Source organism: Leuresthes tenuis, unplaced genomic scaffold (genome assembly GCF_036924035.1).
Source record: "Leuresthes tenuis unplaced genomic scaffold, fLeuTen1.0.hap1 SCAF_21, whole genome shotgun sequence".
Lineage (NCBI taxonomy): Eukaryota > Metazoa > Chordata > Actinopteri > Atheriniformes > Atherinopsidae > Leuresthes > Leuresthes tenuis.
This window is the reverse complement of record NW_027325375.1, coordinates 27637092-27659203: the sequence shown is the minus strand read 5'-3', so window position 1 is coordinate 27659203 and position 22112 is coordinate 27637092. Positions and strand designations below refer to the sequence as shown.

The window sequence follows — 22112 nt, the reverse complement described above, 5'->3', positions numbered from 1 at the left end:
GCGACCGTAAGTCGACACGTAGCAGATTTATTGAGAGTTTGGCCATATAAACCGTTTTCAGCCAAGGCCCATTTAAACATGCAGGAATGATTTGTGCCTCGCCCACAATTTCTGAGTGTGTTAGTCCAGTTTTGAGAAGCTTGATTCATACAATTTTGGTCAGTAATTAAGTTTGTTTTAGAGTAAACCTGCTTACTGTGGCGCCTGTTTTTCCATTCGTCTCCCCAGCCGTTTCAGCAGATGTTCAGGTCTGTATTTCAGGCCAGTTTATCATTAATGATATAATCAAAACTTGCTATCAGCTACTCTGAATAAAATAATTAGCTGAATGAACTTGATTTATATTAAGTAATCCTGTACGTTGCTTTTGTCCTTTTTAGAATAACATTTCTGAGGGTTAGATAATCAAAGCCATTCAGTCTTAGCTTTCAGCCTGGTTCCTTGTGTTCAGACATATCTCCAGATTCTCTGAATCTTTTCGTGTACAGATTTGTAGATGCTGAAACCCAAAGCTCCTTTTGTAATTATGCTTTCAGAGTCAGACTCGGATTCTTTAAATGACCCTAATCCAGCTCTCCTTCCAAATGGGTTGAAGCCATTGACTTCAAACTGATTATAATTTCTGTTTTTCAAGGTTTATATGATTATGGTCTGTTTATATAATGCAAGCCAACGCACTCCGTGCACAGTTTTAGCCACATGGTGAGAGTATCTACCTCTGCCTTTTTGCCCTTCCTGCACTTCTGACCGGTTTGAAGTCTAATCTGTTCCACTCGCTGTATCTTCTGAAGCTCTGTATTGACACGGAGGGTAAGAAATACAAGAAACAGATAAGATAAATTACTTATTTGATATTTATGACCCTTTTAAGTAATGGGTTGTAATATCATGCCAAATGTGATGAATGGTAAAGTGGTTTCCAGGAAGTTTCAAGGTATAAAATCAATATTTAATCTGCGAAAGATCCAGGTTTTATACAAACGGGAAGATTATATTCTGCTGTAATGCTTTGTTTTTTCTCTTCTACAGCAGTGACACAAGTTATTTCACATCCTGTCATCCAGCCCAGAGTGAATAGCTTTGCACAATGCCAGTCCGACTCCTGGTGCAGTTCTGTGTGTCTCAAAATGATTCCAAAAACAAATGCCCTTGAAAAAACTAGTTCATGGCGTCCAGTTTCTTAGATCATTCTAGTTTCTTGCTCTGACCCTCTTGAGTTTTTCAAGAGATCCATCTGTCACATGCCTTAACTTCACAATCAGATTACATAATTTAAGAGGAAATTAAAAGCAGAAGTTGTTTTCATGATAATAACGTAATTTCAGAAAAGAGTTTTTGTCTTCATGTTTCCGCAGCATAGACATTTGATTGCATTAGATATCTGCAGGATTTTTACTTGTTATATTGTAGGAACCCAAATCACCCAGATGAGGCCCCTCATGAGCTCAGTCTGCAGAATAGATTTCAGTTTCTGTACAAACAAAAGGTCACATCACTTTTCCTGAGCAGCTCCTCTTCTGCAAAAAGCACTTCACACTTTCACAGGAGCAAGTAACGTGCAAGACTGTTTGATGACTGGGTTATAAAGGGCAGCTCTTTGCGACAAAGTGTTGTGAGCAACCGGGGCAAGGCGGAAATGCATTTTCTGAACTTTCAGCTTGTCTCTCTTCATTGGCATTTTCGTGTCTTGAGGTCTGAATAAGTGGGGCAACCTCCAGACCACAAAATCTGGCCTCAAACCAACAGCGGGAGCAACACCTGCCTCCCAGCTCCCGTTACACACCACTTTCACCTGATTCTCCTGTGAGTCACCTTTCTCACTCCCTCATCATTCACATGCCAGCACATGCAGAGCAAATGTCACAGCCCAGCACCTTCATCTGTGGTTTCTGTTTAGCCAGCATGCGTTCACGAGTCACAAATATTCAGTGTCCACGTAAACCTCAGCTATGAAGGCCATGTTTGTCAGAGCTGTTCACACATCTATGATAGAGCATTGAGTCTCCAAAGTTTGTTTCCACCTTTTGGAAAAGCACACTCAAGCATACAGGATCATCACAGGGAGGGATGTTGATTAATGAAAAAATATGTAAAAAAACAATGAAAGAAGCCTATCATATAAATGTTAATGAAACAAATGGTATAAATCCATTTTAAAATGAGAGTGGAGATAATCTACATTTTTAGGGACCTGTGAGATAACTGTGCCTCTTTGTCTAAAACAGAAATCAATAAAGAGTCTTTTGACAAATGTATTTTTTTTAATTAAAGACAATCTAACTAATCATTGAACTACATACATTTGCTTATTTACATAATTGTATTTTTTTCCTTCAAATAACTGTTGCCTCGTTTATTTGTCTTGCCATTTATTTCATAATCATATGTAACTGACTGCCACATGAATTAATATTGGCTTTGATGGTATTCCATAAATGTTGTCTTTCTCGAGCCTCTAAAAAGATGTTTTAACTCTTTTAAAACTTGTGTAACATTGTCAGAGGAATTTGAGAGGATCTTTCTGCTCTGTGAACGGGGCATCAACATTAATTTACACCCACTGATTTCAGCACTGCACCTTTCGATAACTGTCTCGGTCCTGGAGCTAATTCAGCAGGTCTTTGGTCAGGGTCATGCTGCTCTGTTCACTTCCCCAGACATTCACCCGAAGGCAATCGTTTCTCCTCTGAGCCCCTTTGTAATGTTGCTGGATGACCTCTGATTGACCTCTCCATCTGCTACACAATCCCAAGCAGCCCAAAACTGCATTTGCTGTGACTCAATACCTGTAACATTTACTAAAGGATTATAATGTTGAATCTTTATGCCTGTTTGTGCGTGAGACTGTGCCCCAAACTGTGTACCTAAATAGCGAGTTTGTGTCAGAGAATGGAGACAGAGCAGCCAGTAGGTGTCACCAATGTGTAAAATAGTAGATAATCACTCATCCACATCAGCCAGAAATCTGCAGTGGTGTGTGACAGCTTGTTCCACTGGATCCGATCTGATAATCAGTCTGTGTTTTAAGTTCAGGACTTCAGACCAGCTCAACCTGTCTTTTCCAAATTCTTCTTGCACATGACGCAACTTTAATGGGAAGCTATACAGAAGTCATGAGTTGGGAGTTTCCTTATCTTGATCTCACTATCTGTATGCAGATCTATATCCTTCCTCTTGAGACACAGCTGAAAAACAAATGTTGAAAACATACAAATGAATGGTTTGAAAACCTTTAAATGACCTGTACGTATCAGCCTTCTCCTGCCAGCACTGCAGCAGTTAGAGCTCCCTCCCTACAGCTCGGTGTCTTCAGCACTCTGCTGAAGGATTAGAGGGTGTAAAATCAGCCTCCCCATTCACATTTTCCCAGGCAGTCCAAGGATTTAAATTGGCATCTCTCCAGTCAAAAGGTCGCTTCTTTAACCTCAAGGCTATCATCACTGCTATAATGCCTCTGTATGGCAACAAATTACATCCCACTGGAGTGAGGCCAGTGATGTGTTGTTGTTTCCATGTTTTCATCAAAACCTCGACAAGTTGATAAGAAAATGAATACAAAATTAATACAATGAATACAAAAAAACAAGCTTTGCTGTAAGTCAGCAAGTTAAAAGCTAAAGACGAACAAGATAAAGATAAAGAGGTAGAACTCAGTGATACATTTAGTTTTATTTCATTTCATTTATCAGCAACTCCAGGGATTGCACACTGTCGCAAACATATTTACTCAATCAATTAATATACAATAAAACATAATAGCCAGATAGATGAAATAATATCCCATCTTAATGCACCCTGTAGGAGTCAAAGAAACATTATAAAGAAAGAATAAGAACATTAATTTCTTAGGTTATCTTGTGGGAATAATATAAAATGTAAATTATAAATGTAACTAATGTTTTTTGCAGATTAATGATCTTTAACAGTGACGGGCCACGAGGGATTATTAGAAGATCAAATTTATACCTGAACCAGTGTTTTTTTTTCTTAACTGAGCACAGTTAAGAAATATTTATATATGTTTGCAATATGCAAGCCTAATAGCTTAATTTGAGCTTTTATTTAACAGACAAAAGCTGAAAGAGAAGCAAAATTGGGCGAGAGGCAGGTACGCCCTGGACAGGTTGCCAGTTCATCACAAGGCCACACAGTCACAAATGACCACACACACGCTCACTCCTGGGGACACCTTAGAGACACCGATTAACCTAACATTAAGATGCTTTTGGACAATGGGAGGAAGCTGGAGTACCCAGAGACAACATGCAAACTCCACACAGAAAGGCCCCAGACGACGGTGCTCACCACCAAATCACCACGCAGCCTGCAAAATAACTCAGTAAAGTTTATTTATTTGTACAAAGAACATTGTTTTGAATATTTTTCAACCAGCAGATTAGATACTGTAAAGTGAGGGTGTCAGGATTGAGAACAGATTTTGCACCCAACAAAGGTTTAGTCTTTCCAAGCAAGGATTGGTGGTGGCACACCACATTGTGCTTAAACTCAGTCAGAAATCATCAATTAGTTCCAAAAGAATATATCTTTGTCATTACTAGACTGCAAAGGATTTTGGTTTTTTAAATTTTACAGTGAAGTGTATGACTCCGTGATATCTGATGAACACAGCCACAAATGGGCTCATTAAAAAGTCTGCTGCTTGATCCAGAAATGAAACCTGAAACTGTTTTACAAAAAGGAGGAAGCCACATATCAACTCTGCACAGAAGCACTGCTGAAGCTCGTTTCAGTGAGAGAGACAGTTGAGTCGCGTTGTGTGGTCAGATGAGTCCACGTTTCAGCTGCTTTATGAAAGGAGATGCTTATCTCTGCACATACAAGGCACGTCTTTAAGCAGCAGGAGGGAAATGCAACTCATATGAGTATTTCACACCAGAGCAGAAGTTATTTTCAAGTGTTTCCGTAACAACTTCAAACTGACATCTTCAAGGGGAAATCACACAGACTTAAGTGGGTTTGGAGCCTTAAAAAAGAAAGATTAGAAAAATTGATAATTAATTCACGATTAACCAAGACTTGTCAATTAATTAAAGAAAAGTTCATATTTAAATTCAGTGTTTAAAAGTTAAGTTAGACAATGCAGAGATTCTGTTCATATATTTACCCCATTCAGACATTAAATTCTTTATATAACCAGGAAATATCTCACTGAGATCAATAATATCTCTCACAAGAATGTTCTGGCCGAGACAGCAGCCGTCATACAGAGAGATTCATACATAGATATAAAGATGAGATGAAAATGTCCGTTAACACCACATGATCATAATCACATGTAGCAAAAATGATAAGATAAAAATGAGTTTCTGCCTTTCAAAGTAATCTGGTGATGACTTTGATAAGATGCTTAATTACTCAGTCAAGGCCACAATAAACAGAGCAAACATAAACATAATTAAATGTAATAATTATGCAATCCCTCCCATTTCCTTGATGTCATCACCCTGCAGTCATTTGATAAACAATTAAAAGGCCTTGAAATAGGTCAAGTTTACGTGCTTTTGATTTTTTATCTCACCTGCATCTCATCAGTTAACAGCGTGTTTGTTGCAGCCACACTAGCCTTTACACTGAAAATAAGAATCTAAATGTATTTCGGTGTCACCTAAACTGGCACACAAGATGAACTTGGCCAGATGTGTTGAGTAGTGAGACTCCACACAGCTCTCTTGTGGCAAGGCACACAGTCTGTTGGTGTTGGAGCAAACAGTGTTGAAATAATAAACTATTTGGCAATTCTCGTAGTCAGGCCTTCAATTGAGATAAAGTACCAGCTGCAGCTTCAACAGCCTGGATCACTCCATCAAAAGACATTGAAGGATGTAATGTGTGACTGGACAATCCTAAACAGGAACTAAAAAGGGGAAATATATAATGCTTTTCATTGTGAAAATGATAAATTTGAATAAATACACATCATAAGAATGTTTATCCTCCACTGGAGACAGAAAGCTGCTCACTGTGCCTCTGCATGCTGTAAAGTCCATGTTGGCTTCTGATGAGTGAACAATAGTGTAATTTACCTCTTTGTAAAAGTGCTTACCCAGTATCCTGTCACCATTTTGTGGGTCAAGGAAAGAGGAAAAGGAAGTCTATTTTTCAACCCTCTATCTTCAATGATCACTACATTTCTTAGGAAATCCTCTCTGCTTTCTCAAATCCTCATCTTTCTTAACCTGCTCTGTTTCTGACCTCAGCCACCGTCATCTCCTGTGAATCCATCTGGAAGTTTCTTTTTTCATAGAAGCATTTGACCCTGTTGTTTCTGTAAAACCTGTTTCTCTCATCCAAGCTGAGTTTCCCGTTTCACAGCTTCTCCTCATCATCTTCTTTGGACTTTAAGGAGTACAGTTCATGCTTAAAGACTTGGTTACCGCGGCTTCAGCACGTGGCTTCATTCCTTTAACTGTGTACCTGGTACCATTTTATAAGAAAACAGAGTCACACAACATTATGTGTAAAGACCAAAAACACTAGAAACCTTTGAAAAGTTAAATCAATCTTTATTTCAAATCAAACTCTAAAAAAACGGTCCAACATTTTGATTAGAAATCCGTTCACTGACAGCAACTAACTGCAGACTGAGATGTAAATATTGTAAAAAAGAAAACAACACAACTGTATTTCATGTTTTTCTCAATCCTGTTTTCTGTCCAAACAAGCATTTCAGCTTTTAAATGTACTTAGAGATGACTGCACTGATCTATTGGCTTGTTGTTTCTGTAGACCACAGCAGGCAACACACCTCACCTTCAAAACAAACGTTCTTTCTTCAGTTTCATTCAAGTGAATCTGCAGACTCAATGCATGCTTGAGAAATGTAATCTGTCCCACATGATTATTTTCTCAATTTGCTGTTTGACATATTTTTCTTTTCAAGGCTGCATTATTACTGCATTTTCAAAACTATCCCCCGGTGGTAAATTCAATGACACTCTGACATTCAAGAACTGATAGCCACGTTGTCACAAGGGCAACCCTTGCGGGTAAACAAAAAACAAACTGTGAGCTGAAATGATTCGAAAGGTAAGAAATCAATTGGATATTGCGGTCTGCAGTGATATAAAGGTTTTAAGGTAATGGGTTAAAACATGCAAGGCTTCAAAGCATCAGAAAAGTCTGACTGACAAAGAGCCTAACAGAGTGAAGTACAACGTACAATGTTTAAAGCTTTGGAGATGTTTTAGTTGTACAGCTGAAGGTCTCGACTGTATGTATGTGAATTTGCTTGGCATGGAGTGTGTTGCTTATGTGCACATGATTTATTTGGTCTCTTTTTTGGTCCAGTTAAGTCATGATAACAGTCTGGTCGCTTCTCTCCTCAAGGCCAAGATAAGAGTCAGAGTTTCATCATCCCTGCTGACAGGCCTCTCAGAGGGCAGACGGAGGGCGGGTTAAGCACTGCTCTGGTTCAGGGGTTGTTGTTGATGATCTGCCTCGGCCGTCCATAGCCCGTCATGCCAGCTTGAGATGCTCCTTTGTTTGTGCCCATCTGCAGGCCGATGACATTCTTGCCCTCGCTCAGCTGCTCATCTGAGAAATCTCTCTTGTTCTCCTGCGCCTTTCTGCTCACACACAAACACACGTCTTTCAGTCCATAATGTTATTCCTCTCACTTTTTTTGGTTTTGATCTGTCCACAGATAGACTCGCTAATATATGAGCAGGAAAACACTCAAACTCACTTATGGAACCAGTTGGGATCTCCTTTGTAGTTCCCATCATCCTTTGTGACAGCCAAACTACCCAGGGCCATCAGGGTCCTCTGGACAGCAGCCAGGTCTTTGCCTGCAGACATGCAACAGTCTCACATGAATTCAAATACAGGGAATAGATGGAAGTGTGCTTTCCACCACTGAGCACAGCTTCAAACCGTCATTTATTCCACAGTAAGTGTACAAAACACTTAACAAGGCTCCACTGTTACAACGCAAATGAGACTACTGGTTGTTTTTACCTTCAAAGAGATCTACAGTCTGGAACATGTCTGTTTTGACGACTCCGTAGTTTTCAGCTGCTTTTAGAAACATAGAGATTAGCTCCATCTGCTTGAAGGCCATGGTGGAGTTTTTGATGCTCTTGATTGGTTTTTTGGCTCCTTCCAGGCTGTTGATGAGCTCACAGAGCACCTAGAATCAGCAAATATGTTTCATTATACCACAACTAATGTAAATTACACTGAGACTGAGATAATCTTATTGAGATAATCCCACTTATGCAGATCCAACACTCACACATCCATTCTTGAGCCAGTTTTGGAAGCCAGTCTTGTCTGGCTCGGGTCGGCCAACTCCAGGACCACACTGGGCAACGATCCACTCCACCAGCCTCTCTTCTAGTTCTGGGTCGTATTTCTTATCGATCTTACTTTGAACCTCACGGCTCAGACCATAAGCGGGACCTCTGTTTGCCATGTTGATCCTGTGTGGAGGGAATGTTAGTGTTAGATAGATTGGTAGCTTTTCAAATTTTAGTCCCAGACACTGCATTGTGTCTGCTTTTAATATGCATATTTAACAGAAGCAGAATTCACGGCCAAACTCTTGGCCTGCAGTCAAAACAAACAGGGTTTTTAGTGATTCTGTTCTTCGTGTGCAGGAATGCTTTTCTATTGTGTGTTCTGTTTCTAGAAAATGTTTTCTAAGAGAACTGAATTTGAATAGTTCAAATGTTTTGTTGTTTGAAGTTTTGCTTCTTGGTGGAGAGTTTGGTGGAGGGTTACAGAGTGTGTCTGCTTTTCCATAAAACAACCAAGCGTATTCAAGTTTGTGTAATGCATTGTGCACAACATTCAGAAAGACCCTTGGTATTTCCATTATCCAGCCAGTGTAATTATATAACAAAGACAATGTGCACAGTGTGAATTAAAATGCTATGATCTATTGTAGAATTACAGCTCTGCTGTTCTAAGTAATTATGGTTGGCCTATCTCACTTATTAATGCTGTTTGAACTTCCTGTTGGCTTCAGCAGAACCGCCCTGCTCCCTGCATCCTGTTTGCTCATACAGCTGTCACTCCCCCCCCCCCTTCCTGACAAAGGTAGCGATGTGTATACAGGAATCTAAACAAAACAACACACTGTTGCTCACCATGGAAACAACACACTGCTGCTTACTATGGAAACGGCCTTTAAGAAATGAGGAACTAACCCCGCTTCTGGCCGGTTAAATCAATAAGATGTGTTAACCACCTTGATGCACTCTCAGATGTAGATCATTGATTTACACAGCACAACCATTTCTGGACTTCCTGGAATCCAGGAGATGTTTGTAATTTATAGAAAAGTCCTCCAACTTGCAGTTTTCTTCACCTCCAACCAAAGAATGTGCACGGAGCAAATTTATGGTATGATATTCTTAAGCCAATACATGGAAACTATATACTTTTGAACTATAGGCCTTTGGGAACAGAGTAATTTTTGTTATTTGTTCAGGAAACTGAGTTCAGTAAGCACTGCGAAGTATGTTTATCCATTTATGGCAGAAAGACACACCTATTAAATCTCTTGCAAAACACAGGCATGTCAGTCTTACACAATAAGTGTTGATAGTTTGACAAGTCCTCCACTTGGATGTGCATTGTCTCTTTTTTCATTATTTGTGGTTGCAGTGGTTATGTGGTTGTAGACGACAAATCGCTTCCTGTCCTCTAAGTTATTCCATAGACATTGTGTTATAGCCAACAAGAGTCAAGCAAAACATCCAAACTGTTTCTCAATCAGAGGAGTTCCATCTGTGCTGTCCTGACACGCCCGGGTAACATCCTGCAGCTGCAAACATCAGGACGTATCTGAATGAACAATCAGGGATGACGTCGTCAGACTGTCGCTGGGATTAACCCTTTTGTCTGACCTTTACTTTGACTCACTCACCAGACGTCATCCTGTGATGTGCTTTTTAAGAACATCGAGCATTTGCAATGTCGTATTTCCTGTGAGTTTTATTGTAAGCTGCTCCCAGCACAGATTGTTCGGGCCAGGTGTGTGTTCAGGTGTTTGATTGGGGGGTATGGAAAATTATATACAGAGCAGTGCGCTTTCAGGTTAAACAGGGAGTGGCCTAATGTTTCCTTGGAACATCTTGTAATCATAAAGTCACAGCTCCCACCCCCACACCATGCTTTGTTTGCCACTGAGGTTACTGAGGTGATTTATACATATAAGCATAATGTGATATATTTACATATTTAGTCATTGTGTTTGAGCTCACTATGGTTACCCGAAGTCAAGCTACAAGCGTCAATAATATTTCTAAATGTGTTGCAATCAGATTATCTACAACCCTTTTTTTAAGACATCTGGACTTTATCCTCCTCCGCTCATATCACATGTTACCATTTACCAAATTAGATTTCAGGCTTCTGTAACATGCCTGTGTAATCACATTTACCAAATCTTTGCTATAGATAACTTATGCAACTGACTGATATTTGTACTTTGACATGTCTTGTGGTTTGTTGTAAACTGTCTCAATGTACCAGATTATAATGTGTTTCTTTGTTTCAAGGCAAATCCCAAAGCAAAACCTCTCCTGGTTGTTTTGTCACTGTTATTTTCCCAAAAAAGGGGGGATTCTTTGCTTTCCTAACCTACATCTTCTTTTCTACCTGTCCTTAGCTTTATCTGAACACTGTATCACTTCTTTATAACTGACCGTTGCCCTGAGAAAACCCACCTCTCTCCACTTCACTCACTGCGCAGCTCTTACTCAGATGCTACTCCTGTTGTCACTCTTTTATTTCTCATTCATCGCTCCCGTTATTCCCCACCCAAAGACTTACACTTTCATATCATGGTAACTTGGAGTTATCCGTTGAAAGGTGTTTCACAACTTACTTTTACTTTTATTTCAACAGAGTTTCTTAAGACCGCTTCATCATCTCAGAGCTGTGGTCACAGTGTAATGGATTAAAAAGTTCACCTCAATCTTCATGGCAATGTTCTGCGCTTTTTTCCCCTTTTTCACGCACAATTGCTAATCTTGTCTTCTATATCTCTGCCTTATCATTTAAGATAGGAAGTCTCTTCACTTTGTAAATGTCACACTAAACAATACTATCATTTCCTGAATGAGGAGCTTGGTGTTCCGAGCAAATTCTAAATGAATAGATTAAACATATTTAAACAGTCAGAGGCTGAGAAAGTTCATATTCTCTCAAACTGTTGGGCCTCACATGCTGTTAGCACAAAGAGAGGGGAAAAGGTAGATAAGAAACACAAAAATGCAGATGGCATTTAATCTGCACTGGAATAACTAAACATTAACTTAGTGTTTAGTTTGAGCCTGAGAATCATTACACATGTGCTAGAGAGAAGCAGACTGAGAGTGAGGAGGGGTGGGGTGCATGACATATTGTTCTCTTTCATGCTTCCTGCAAAGAATTTCACAAGTTCCACGAGCCAACAAAGAAATCCTTTGACTGCCACTGAAAATCCAAAAAACGGAGACACATGAGGAAACCAAGAAGAGAACAAGAGGAGTTTTACTTACTTTGCGCAGTTGCTTTCAATTGAATACAGGTAAGCTAGAGCTCGTGTTGCTGTGTTCCTGCTTCTCGTCTTCCTCTACAACGCAGTGCAGTGTACTTGCAACATAAATACAGCAAACACCGCCTGTCTGAAGTATATGACTTCACCACATTCAACAGAGAGAGAGCAAGAGAGAGATACGCCCTAAGGTCCTCTCATTTCACTCTGTGACCCGCCCCATCCTCTTCCTTCTTTTTCCCCTCGCAAATTGTAATTCCTTATTTAGGAGAAGGAAGGGAAGGAAAAACATGGCATGTGACTTGAGAGTGTGGTGTGGTCACTGAAAAGAATTCTCCAAATTTCTCCCTCTACCACTGGAGAACGGGACAGGACTATGAGGAAAAAAGGGAGGAGGGGTGACAAAATCCTCCAGAACAGTGAAGTTTGACGAGCACAGGGAAGGGAGTTTCAGCAGTTAGCGGGCAGTGACACACATGTTTCAAATCATTTATTCAATATATTCAAACTGCTGATGTTTGTGGGTTTTCAAAGCTGCCTGAAAGTGAAAGAGACGGCGGTGAGATGTGAATCCCCTCCTCCACTGAGTTTCATGATGGGGCACAGAAAGAAGAGCAGGTCATGAGACCTCAAAAATCTGTTCTTGATATTTTCACATATAAATCCTGACAGACGGAGCTGACTCTCATCTTTGTGCAGGGAAGCTTCAGACAGTTTTTACAACAACAAGGAGACAGCATTCCTTCCTGTCATCCTCCAACAGCAGCGACAAGTCAGGACCTGACAGGCCCTTCACATGTAATGATGGCATCAGACGTGATCACACTGTCAGAAGCTTGTGGCGTGTCTCATCGGCTGAGCCCACCAGTCAAGAAAATGTATGTGTTAGGAAATGCTGGGACATGTCAGATATGTTTGACCTCATGTCCTGTGATTGATTTTCAGTTACACCCACACATGACCCTGATATTTACACAAAAACACAGGGTCCAGGTATTTTTTTAGTGGATTTTTTTCCTTTTTTCTTGCACAACAACAGCATAAAACACCAGGAGCAGCCATCTGCTGACATCACATCACATAGCGTCACATTCTTGGTTTAAGTTTAGTGCTATTTGTGCAGCTAAGTGAGTAGAATAGAAAGCACACGCCTTAATGGCTTGATTTGTTCTTCTTTGTTTAAGTAATCTTCAAGCAAAGTTCATGTAAAAAAAACAAAAAACACAGCTCTGTGTGGGAAAATTATTCAAGAAACCTGCAAATGTTGACTGTACACAAAGATGATAAATTCCACATGTGGCTGAGCTCTAAGCAAAACAGCAAAAGGGAAATACTCTCAACCTCTGTGTTTAACTTTTTTACAGCTCAAGTGGGAACAACTGTGGTAACCGCTTCTGCTGAATTTTATGTTATCTATCACTTGATTTCATAACCGGACGACAACTGTCCTTTTTTTAAATGGACCACTGCCAAATGCAGTCGATCAAACAACTAAGAGCTCCAGGCTGTTTTTTTTTGCAGCATTTTCATTCTTGATGCTGAGTTTACAGGTTGTTCCTGCACTCTAGCAACATCTGGTGGCTCAGGGTGGCAGATAGCATCAACTTACTGTTTCACACAGATTGTTTGTGTCATCATGGCAGAACGCCCTCCTGGAGACCACAACTGTACAGCAGCAATAACTCCCAGGTGTTTATATACTGTGTCTGTCCATTTTTCTGTGTTTGCATGCAAATTTTGTGAAATTACTGAACAAGATGACAAAAATGCAGATGGTTTAGTTTAGTAGAGCGGACAATAAAATCAATCTAATAGGGGTGGTCTGTGAACTCATTATCACTTTGACTGGTGTGATTCCAACATAGTCTCTGTTTAAGATGTGCTTAATATGGTATATTGCCCTCTATGTTTAACTTTTTACAGATTCATCACGATTTATTCTATTTTAACTTGAGGTAAACAGACATACTGGTGGGTACTTGTGATCAAGCTGAGAGCTGCTAATTGAAAAAGAGCCACCCGGTGATGTCACACTGGTGTAAAATCTGACGCTGTTAGACATGAAAAAAAGAAACTTTAAAAATAGAGAAGAAGAAAAAAATAGAGAAATGTGATTCAGGGTTCTGTTGTTTTCAATCTCAGAGTTGAATAATTCAAGTCCAGTCCTATTTCAGGGCTGGAAAACTGTCAGATGTCCCATAAACTCTATCTCAGTGGTTTCTGACTTTTACAGGGATAAAAGTCTGTGGTCAAAAATAGATAGATGAATAAATAAGATATAAGAGTTTATCTGACAGCATGACTTGAGACAGCACAGCTCCAGGGATGGCAGTTTTTTAATGATAATGATAATGATAATAATTTAATGATATTCATGTTCCCCTCAGGATCAGTTGTATGTTTGTTGACCTTTTACCAACATAACTTTCATTAGTCTGTTCATTGGTTGTTACCAAATCCCTGAAAATCTGATGACAATCCCTCTACTACTCTTCTATGTTCGACTCTCACCGCAGCTGTCAATCAATGTAAGTCATGACATCACAACCCCTTTTAAAACATCAAATAACTAATTAGAATCTATTTTATCAGAACTGCTGCAAACTTGAAAATACACGAGCAAGAGAAGAACTACCTACAATTGTGGAAACTATATTTGGGAAAAGTTTACTAAAGAAATTTTTAGAAAACCTTTTAGTTTGTCCATGGAGGGGGTGGGGCTAATGACATGTACTGTTGCCAGTCACCAGGAGGCTAATGGGATGTTTTTGTTTCACTTTCTATGAGTCTTTTGGTCATCTATCTTTATTTATGGTCAGTGGATTGATGCAGATGAGCAAATGGCATTTTAACACGCTACAGTAAGATGTTCAACACATACATTACAATCCCAATGCTAATAAAAAAGTTGGGACGCTGTGTAAAAGATAATCAAAAACAGAATTCCTCTTTCTTTACATTTGTGAATGACACAGTAAACTGCGCTCACAGACAATGACTTCTGGAAGTGTTCCTGAGCCCATGCAGTGATTTCTATGACAGAGTCATTTCTGTTTTCAATGCAGTGCTGCCAGAAGGCTGACGAGACGGGGCCCTTGCCTTCAGAGATTATCCAGATTATCTGAAGCTTTACATGATATCAGGTACTGTAGATGATGGAATATTTAAAGTCTTCACTATTTTATGTTGAGAATAATTACTCTGAAAAATATCCACATTTTGTAGAGTTTTTTGCAGATTGCTGAACCTCTGCTCATATTTACTTCTGAGAGACTCTGCCTCTGTAAAGTGCTCTTTCTTAACCTAATCTGTTGCCAATTAATCTAATTAATAATTAGAATATCTCACGTTCAATATTCCATGTGTTTTCATTTGCATTTTACATAGTGACCCAACATTTTTTGAATAGAGGCTGCAGTACCTGCTTAACATTAGTCAGAGTGAACACAGCATGGAGATGTTTGCACTGGAATCAAAGCACTACTGTGCGTGTGCTGAACTGCTAGCATGGCTATAAACTCTTTTTTTTTCATTGTTACGACTGAACAAAAAGATAGCATCTGTGAATTATGCCTTTCACTTTGAAGAACAACTGAAACATAAATAATCTAATGATAAAGGGGAATTTGGCAAGACTGGAGAGATGCTAATATCTAAAACACTTCTTTGACGTTATGATTATCATGGGACCAACAGCATCAAAGATTGGATGCTACTTGTTCTTTCAACCTTTGTTAATGCATGAGCTCCACTCTCTGTACAGGACATTCATTTTGTTTGCATATTCCTGTAATGGCTTCGATGGCCGAGTGCCAGTATGACACAAAATGTTGACATGATTGTGCACTGTTAGAAGTGATTCTCTGCATACTGACTTGAAAAGGAACGGTGATTGCTGTTGTTGTTTATTCATTTTCATAAATTTCAAACATTTCATGCATAGCCTACAGTATTCTGCAATTACTTTGACGGACAGTGACTGGAAAAAATATTTATCAATATGAATTATTCAGAAAAGACTTTGTACATCATTTGAAGCTCTATACAGTGTCATAAACAAAAAGATAAACCTTTGATCTGTGTCCAGAATCAGCTCTTTATCTTGGTTGTTCATGCACTTCCCAGATCATTAACAGCAGGAAGTATACGAAGGAATGACAAGATGTGTGGGTGAATAAAGACATATAGATTAAAACTGCAGGTGGTCCAGTTGTTTCTGACCCATTAGGACGAAACATTGGTTGGACACAGAGGGAAACATCAGTTTTTCTTACTGTCAACTGAAATGAAGTAATTGAATCTGTGCCGATGAGCATAATACATGCAGTCCAGCTATTCCAAATGTTGGTTCATTTGCACATTGGGGCTTCAGATGTATGTATAGAAGAAACACTGTCAAAGTGCTCGATGACAGGAGAATTTCCAAATGCAGGGATTTTTCTTAGAGATGCAGTGTGCAGTTTGGTATCCTAACCACTTATATTAACACTCTTGACTCCCTAAACTGTGACTCCTATTTGTATATACAAATGTTCTTTTCCATTGCTATGAGACATGAGCTAGTTGTGCAGTAAAAAATCATCTGTCTTACAGTAATAACTTGGCTATATTTCCATTTAGATTATACTACCCTTCCTTTTCTGTAGGTTTAGCTGTGCGCCTGTAGTGTTTTTTGTATATTATAATGTTTTATAGCAAAGTTATAGCTGCAGTGGACACATCTGCATCCTAACTCACTGATTTCACTGCACACAGCCAATGAGTGTCAGCTACATGCTAACTGTTGTAAAATTAGCCTTAATTTATGTGACCTCTGTGTATTGATCTGGTAGAAATGCCAAGGAGGGGGCTGAATGTGGAGGGGGAAACTGGAACAACTGTGTGTATGCAAGGACTGTCCTCATCTTAAAACCATTACATAAAATACACAGATTTTACAACCATGCTGGATTAGTAAAACAACGTTATCATATAACCCACATCTTTTCACATGATCAACCTTTAGGAAGCACCAGGAAAGTAGTGGTGTAAAGTCAGGTTTGTCCTAGATGGACAGCATGCACACAAAATCTGTAGTGTTCACAATCCCTGGATATATTGCTGTAGTGGCCAACAATGAATTTGGTGAGTATAAACAGGAAATTTAAGCCCTTCAATTCAAGGCTGTTTTTTTAAACATCAAATTCAGTAACTGCTTCAATGCTCTAGGCTAAAATAAACAGGTTTTGGTACTGTGGATAAGAGATTCTTAGGAGAATTCTGGTAAACAATAAATCCTGTCTCATTATCTCAACTACCAGGCCACCATGGGATTAGGAAAAAAATCCACAAATGTTTTCAGATTTAAAAGCATTGCATAGTTGGTTGAGGTAGTTGTAAGATATACCCCAAATCTGCCTCACAATGACGAGTTACTCCAATAAGATGCAACATCATTCATGTCCAGGTCTATAAATCTGGGGTGGATGAAGTGTACCGCTCTGAATTTTGCAATCAGACAAATCCCAGACATTGCAAGCTTTATTTGTCATATTTCTAGGATTATCAGCCGTGAGAGGAGCTAGTTCGATGTCAAGCCAGCAGCAATAGAGCTGGTAAACTGTCGGTTGCTGTTGTCAGCAGGTGCGAAAGCCCTTTGTGGTGAGAGAAAAAAGAAAAATCTGTGGATTTTGGCTTCAGCAACTCTGATAGATAAACACAAAGAGGAGGAGAAACAATGTGTGAAAAAAGGAATGAGTGGAAGGAACTGTGATATCAGTTGAGATCCAGGAGGAAAAGCCAGAGCAGGGCTATATGAGTGAGGACAGAGAAGGTCAGAGGATGGCAGGAGGGCAGACTAAGAATGTGGAGGTGGAGGAAACAGTGGAAGGGGAGTGAGTCAGGTGGAGCAGGAGAGGACCAGATGGAGACAGAGAGGGAGGAAGAGTAGAGAGACTGTGCCAAGCAGGGATATCACAAAAGGAGACCAAGTCACTTGCAGAGAGCAGAATAGAAACTGACGCAAATTGATGGCCAGAGCCATTAGGAGAGTGGAAGTGGAGCAGGCTCCTAAGAGGAATAAGTCAACTCCTATTTCATCTTTATGAGTGAGTGAAGTGGCAGAGAGGGAAATATTACAGGAACACAGAAGAGGAATAATGAAATGATTCCCTTCCTTGAGCTGTCTTATCCATGGGATATTAATAAATCGGCTGAGGATAGTAAGTCACAGAGCAGCAGAACTTTTGATGAAGAGGCCGGGGGGGTTTCTGTAATAGATTAGCAAAAGATAATCAGTCATAGTATATGATCCACAGATCTGAAATGAACAACTGACGGGCTGCAGCTGTTAGAGTTTACTTAGAGTTACACTGAAGGACTCACAAAGAGGGATCTGTGTAGCCAGAAGAAAAGGAAAATCAACACAAGTCAGAGAGACCCATCAGCTGTATATAAAACATGGACTAGGTGCAGGATTCAAATTGTCCTTTGCACCAATACACTCCCACTCAACAAGCACTGACTTCAGTGATCAAATACTTAGATCTGCTCCTTCTGATCAGTACACAGAAGTAGGCCTAAAAAGATTTTTTTTAATTCTTTTGATTAGTTTTTAAATCAAATCAGGCTTCAAATATGACTCTACCATCCTGTCCAAATATGATTACTTCTCAGTCTGAGAAGGCCAAAATAGTATCTCCAAATGCCAGACTGAGAGCAGTTCACGCGTTGTCTACCTCCACCTCCTCTATGCAGCCTGTGCTTTGAGCTCATGGTCCAACTTCATCTGTGAGAACAAAAGCTCTATCTGCTTTCTCAGAATGACAAAATAATTAAAGTCTTAAAATAGACTGTGACCAAAACAAGCGACACGCTAAACCATCATAGATCTACAAACAAATGTGAGATAGTTAAAGGTAAATCTAAAGAAATCAGGCAGCAGCATCTGTGGCATGTTTGTGGAATGAAAATGATCCAGACTTCTGACTCATGACACTGTAGAGCAAGCATATTGGAGAGTAAATGACTGGAATCATGAAGGTCAGCTTCCTGATGAGAGATCAGGGTGATCATGTGAGTGCATTCATCTGTAAAATACACAGTGATCACCACGGCAACCTAGTTGGAGACCAGCTTATCGTCAGTGCCACGTTTTTGTAATTTGCTTCTTCTTTTATTTTATGGTCATTTTAATGCTTTGATTAAACTGTGGCAATGTTATTGTCTAAGATTATTGTGGCGCACCTCCAACTAAAAACAAAAGAGGATGTGTTACGCTGCAGTTTTTAAATTCATAGCAAACAGCAGATTAACAGATGTAGGTGTGTTTTTTACCTATTAAATCTATAAATACACAGCACAGCCTAAATATTTTGACATAGATACAGTTTTTGTTGGTTTAGTTGTTAAGCATAATCATTTCACAGTTATGAATAATGAATATGGACTAAAAGTGGTGCATTTCCATCTGAATTGGATGGAGGGATTAGAGATTAGAGCTCTATAATGTGTAAAATCCTGTTTTTCCATGAGCACAAACGTAATTGGACATATTGATTAGATCATAAATAAAATGTTGAATTCGGTTAAGAATCCTTTGCAGACAGCTGCATTAACCACATGTTTTAGGTCATTTGTCCATTTGCCTTGTGTGTCCAATCAACTTTGCAGCATTTGGCTGAATCTCATTAGACTCCTCATGCTCTCAAGATGTTAGTCATGGATTATCTCTTGATCTATCATTATCATAAATTATCATCTATACATTTATTCATGTAATTATTGCCACCTGAGGGGGCCTCACTTCATTGGGGGATCTTGACTGCATTGGTGCTACAGTACATATTAATCATATTCATCCTTCCTCTGATTTGGATGTAAATACCCTCCAATTAAAGCTAAAAATCTGCAGTTTAGCCCAGTTTTCATTATGTATTTCAATATGTTCTAGCAAATAGCTAAAATTGTGTTAGTTTGCAAATGTTTCTGGTCTGTTTGTGGTCCAGTATGTGTGCATAACTTACATTTCTTTACATCTTTAATCTTCATTCCTGTGATTACACAGAGCTGTTTCAAACCTACTTGCATGCTTCAATAAATAAGTAGGCAGGTGCAATGAATTCTTTAAGTTTCTTTATTTGTGCTATATCTAATGCTCTGTACAGAGACCACAACATTGAGAGTACAGTGTGTGGGTGTTGAGTCAAAGCTCTTTGAATATAGATTAGAACGTGTTAAAACTTCCTAATGATGCAGTTTTTGCTTGATTATTCGTTCTCTACAGCGAATTAATAAGTTTTCATTATATAATGTAACACACGGGCAATAAGCCATAACTAAGGCTATCTTTAGCTGGTAGTTATACTCACCTTTTACTCAGCTCACACTTGTACTGCAGCTGCAGCACTGCAGCAGAACGCTCGGCACAGCATGCGTCTAACTTTCACCATGAATGAGTCTGCACTTGAGTGTGTGCTGTAGGTTGATGTGGCACTGTGGCGCAACGGCAGGAGAGATGGTGCAGTGCTGCTTCAGCCCCCCCACTGCTGTAGTCTCTGTGCTGCTTAACATCATTACTGCCCTCTTGTCACCACAGCAACCGGCCTGGTCACATCCTCAGCAGTGCTTTTGTTTAGGCATTAATGGGCTGTGTTTGTGCACGTTTGAGCGTTGTCGTAGACATGTACAAAACAGCGTCAGCCGCCACATGTCAGGAAGAACATAGAGTGGCCTTAAAGTGAATGAATAACCCCAACCTTCATTACTTTACATCCTATCAGACAATCAATTTTATTAACACTCCTCATCACCCTTGTTTCTCTTCCTTTAGTCTCATTTCCCAGGACGCAGCCATATGCTGCCTGCACTGACTGAAGGTTTAATAACGCTAAAAGGTTCACTGCCCCCACACCTCTCTCTTCTCTCCCTCGGTAACCTTGCTCATTACTGAAATTATCAGGTCCCATCTATAATAACTCACCTACCTACTGTATGAGTCACGATGAGTCTAGGAAACACAAGTGGGTGTCCGAAACATTATATAAGGGGCCTCGTATTTTCACAGCATAGATATAAAAGTTGCGAAAGTAGATTTTCTTGACTCAGGCGTCTTACATCATGGAAATTAACAGAATAAATATCTATAATTCATCAACAGAAGCCCAGAGAGAGTGCTGATGTATTCTCAGAGATGTATCATTTCTCTGCGTTGAATAATAAATGTTAAAACAGGTTTTGAGTCTGTGGGCTGAAAGTGATGCATTGTACTCAACACTGTGGTGGACTTACAGCGAGAAGCATGAGGAGACGCAGTATAACAGTTACAGTGATACCACGCTGTCCTGTGCACCACCCATGGGGGAAAGTAAAGAAATGCTTACACTCTGTGTTTGGACTTGTTTATTTTGCTACTTTGTACTTCTATGCAGCAACATTATCCCTTTAATATCTTGTTTTCCCATTTGGGGGAGCTTTTTTTTCTGTGACTAAATTGTATCTTATGGAACATTTGTGTAAGAAAACCAACCTAAACCATCTCTATCACTCAGTTTAGGTGTGTAATGCTAAAAGAAACTATGTGTTATGTCATTACTTGTTCAAACTTTCATGCTTTTATCATGGCGTGTAACCACAGCCCTTTGTGAGAAAAGCACTGATTCTGATTATCATCGCCCAAAAGGAAAGTAAAAAATAAGACACAAAAGGTTAAGAGATCAAATTCCATTATTCTTTTCATGGTTTGCACCAAACTCAGACTATATATGAAAAATAATAGGCTACCTACACATTAATGCATCACAAAGTAAAAATGTAGTAAATCAAAGATTTGTGTGTTTGATGAGTAACTGTCACTTTTCCTTTGATAACACGTCGGTGTAAAAGTAAAATGGCACCAATACATTGTAATTATGACCTCATTTTAAAACCCAACACAGCCAAAATCACTGCATAATCATTTATTTACATTTTTTCACATAATATATATCATTATTATTGCTGCAATTTTGGCACCTTTCAGGTAATAACTTTCAGTATTCCCATAATGAGATTCTTTGTTCGTATCACTTTATATTTTTCATCTTAATGCATGCTGACTATTACATTTCACAGGAGCAGGATGCAAATAAATAAAACAGTCTCTTTTTTTTTAAGTTACATGTCATAATCTATCCATTCTATTAATGCTTCGGTAACATGCCTTTTTCAAAGTCCAAAGAGGGGAAAACACTTCTGGAACATATAGTCTCCATCAGTGGGTGAAGGCATAACAAATAGCACATTAATGATACATATTGTTAAAGCTTGAAAATCTATGAATAATCTTCATAACCACCCAAACCACCCACAAGTCTATCTATACCGCTTAGGGGAAAGGCTAAATGTAATTACTACATTTGTCTATGTACAGTAACTTCGAAATATGGCACCAAATCTGCTTGTGAAAAAAAGCTTGAGGTTACATGTTCAAATATCTGTGACTACATCACTTTACCTGTTTAACATAAAAGGTCTGCATGAAATTCCATTCATAAGCTTTCGACGGCAGTCACATTTTACAAGCTGAAGTGGAGACAACACCACACTCTTCACAACTTTTCTCAGTGGCTTTTCAGAGTAAACAGCATGC

At 39.3% G+C, this 22112-nt stretch overlaps 1 protein-coding gene across 1 annotated transcript in view; it reads right to left on the bottom strand.

Moving 5' to 3' along the window:
• Nucleotides 1-6503: 6503 nt before the first annotated feature.
• LOC140279304 (gap junction delta-2 protein-like) overlaps nucleotides 6504-22112 on the bottom strand; it is a 34122-nt gene continuing 18513 nt past the window's right edge. The window contains exons 4-8 of the mRNA XM_072374423.1: nucleotides 9729-9790; nucleotides 8255-8441; nucleotides 7978-8149; nucleotides 7706-7808; nucleotides 6504-7586 (exon numbers count right to left, since the gene is read on the bottom strand). Of these exons, the coding sequence (XP_072230524.1) occupies nucleotides 7433-7586; nucleotides 7706-7808; nucleotides 7978-8149; nucleotides 8255-8441; nucleotides 9729-9790 (678 nt within the window). The 3' untranslated portion in view covers nucleotides 6504-7432. The remainder of the gene's footprint in view (nucleotides 7587-7705; nucleotides 7809-7977; nucleotides 8150-8254; nucleotides 8442-9728; nucleotides 9791-22112) is intronic.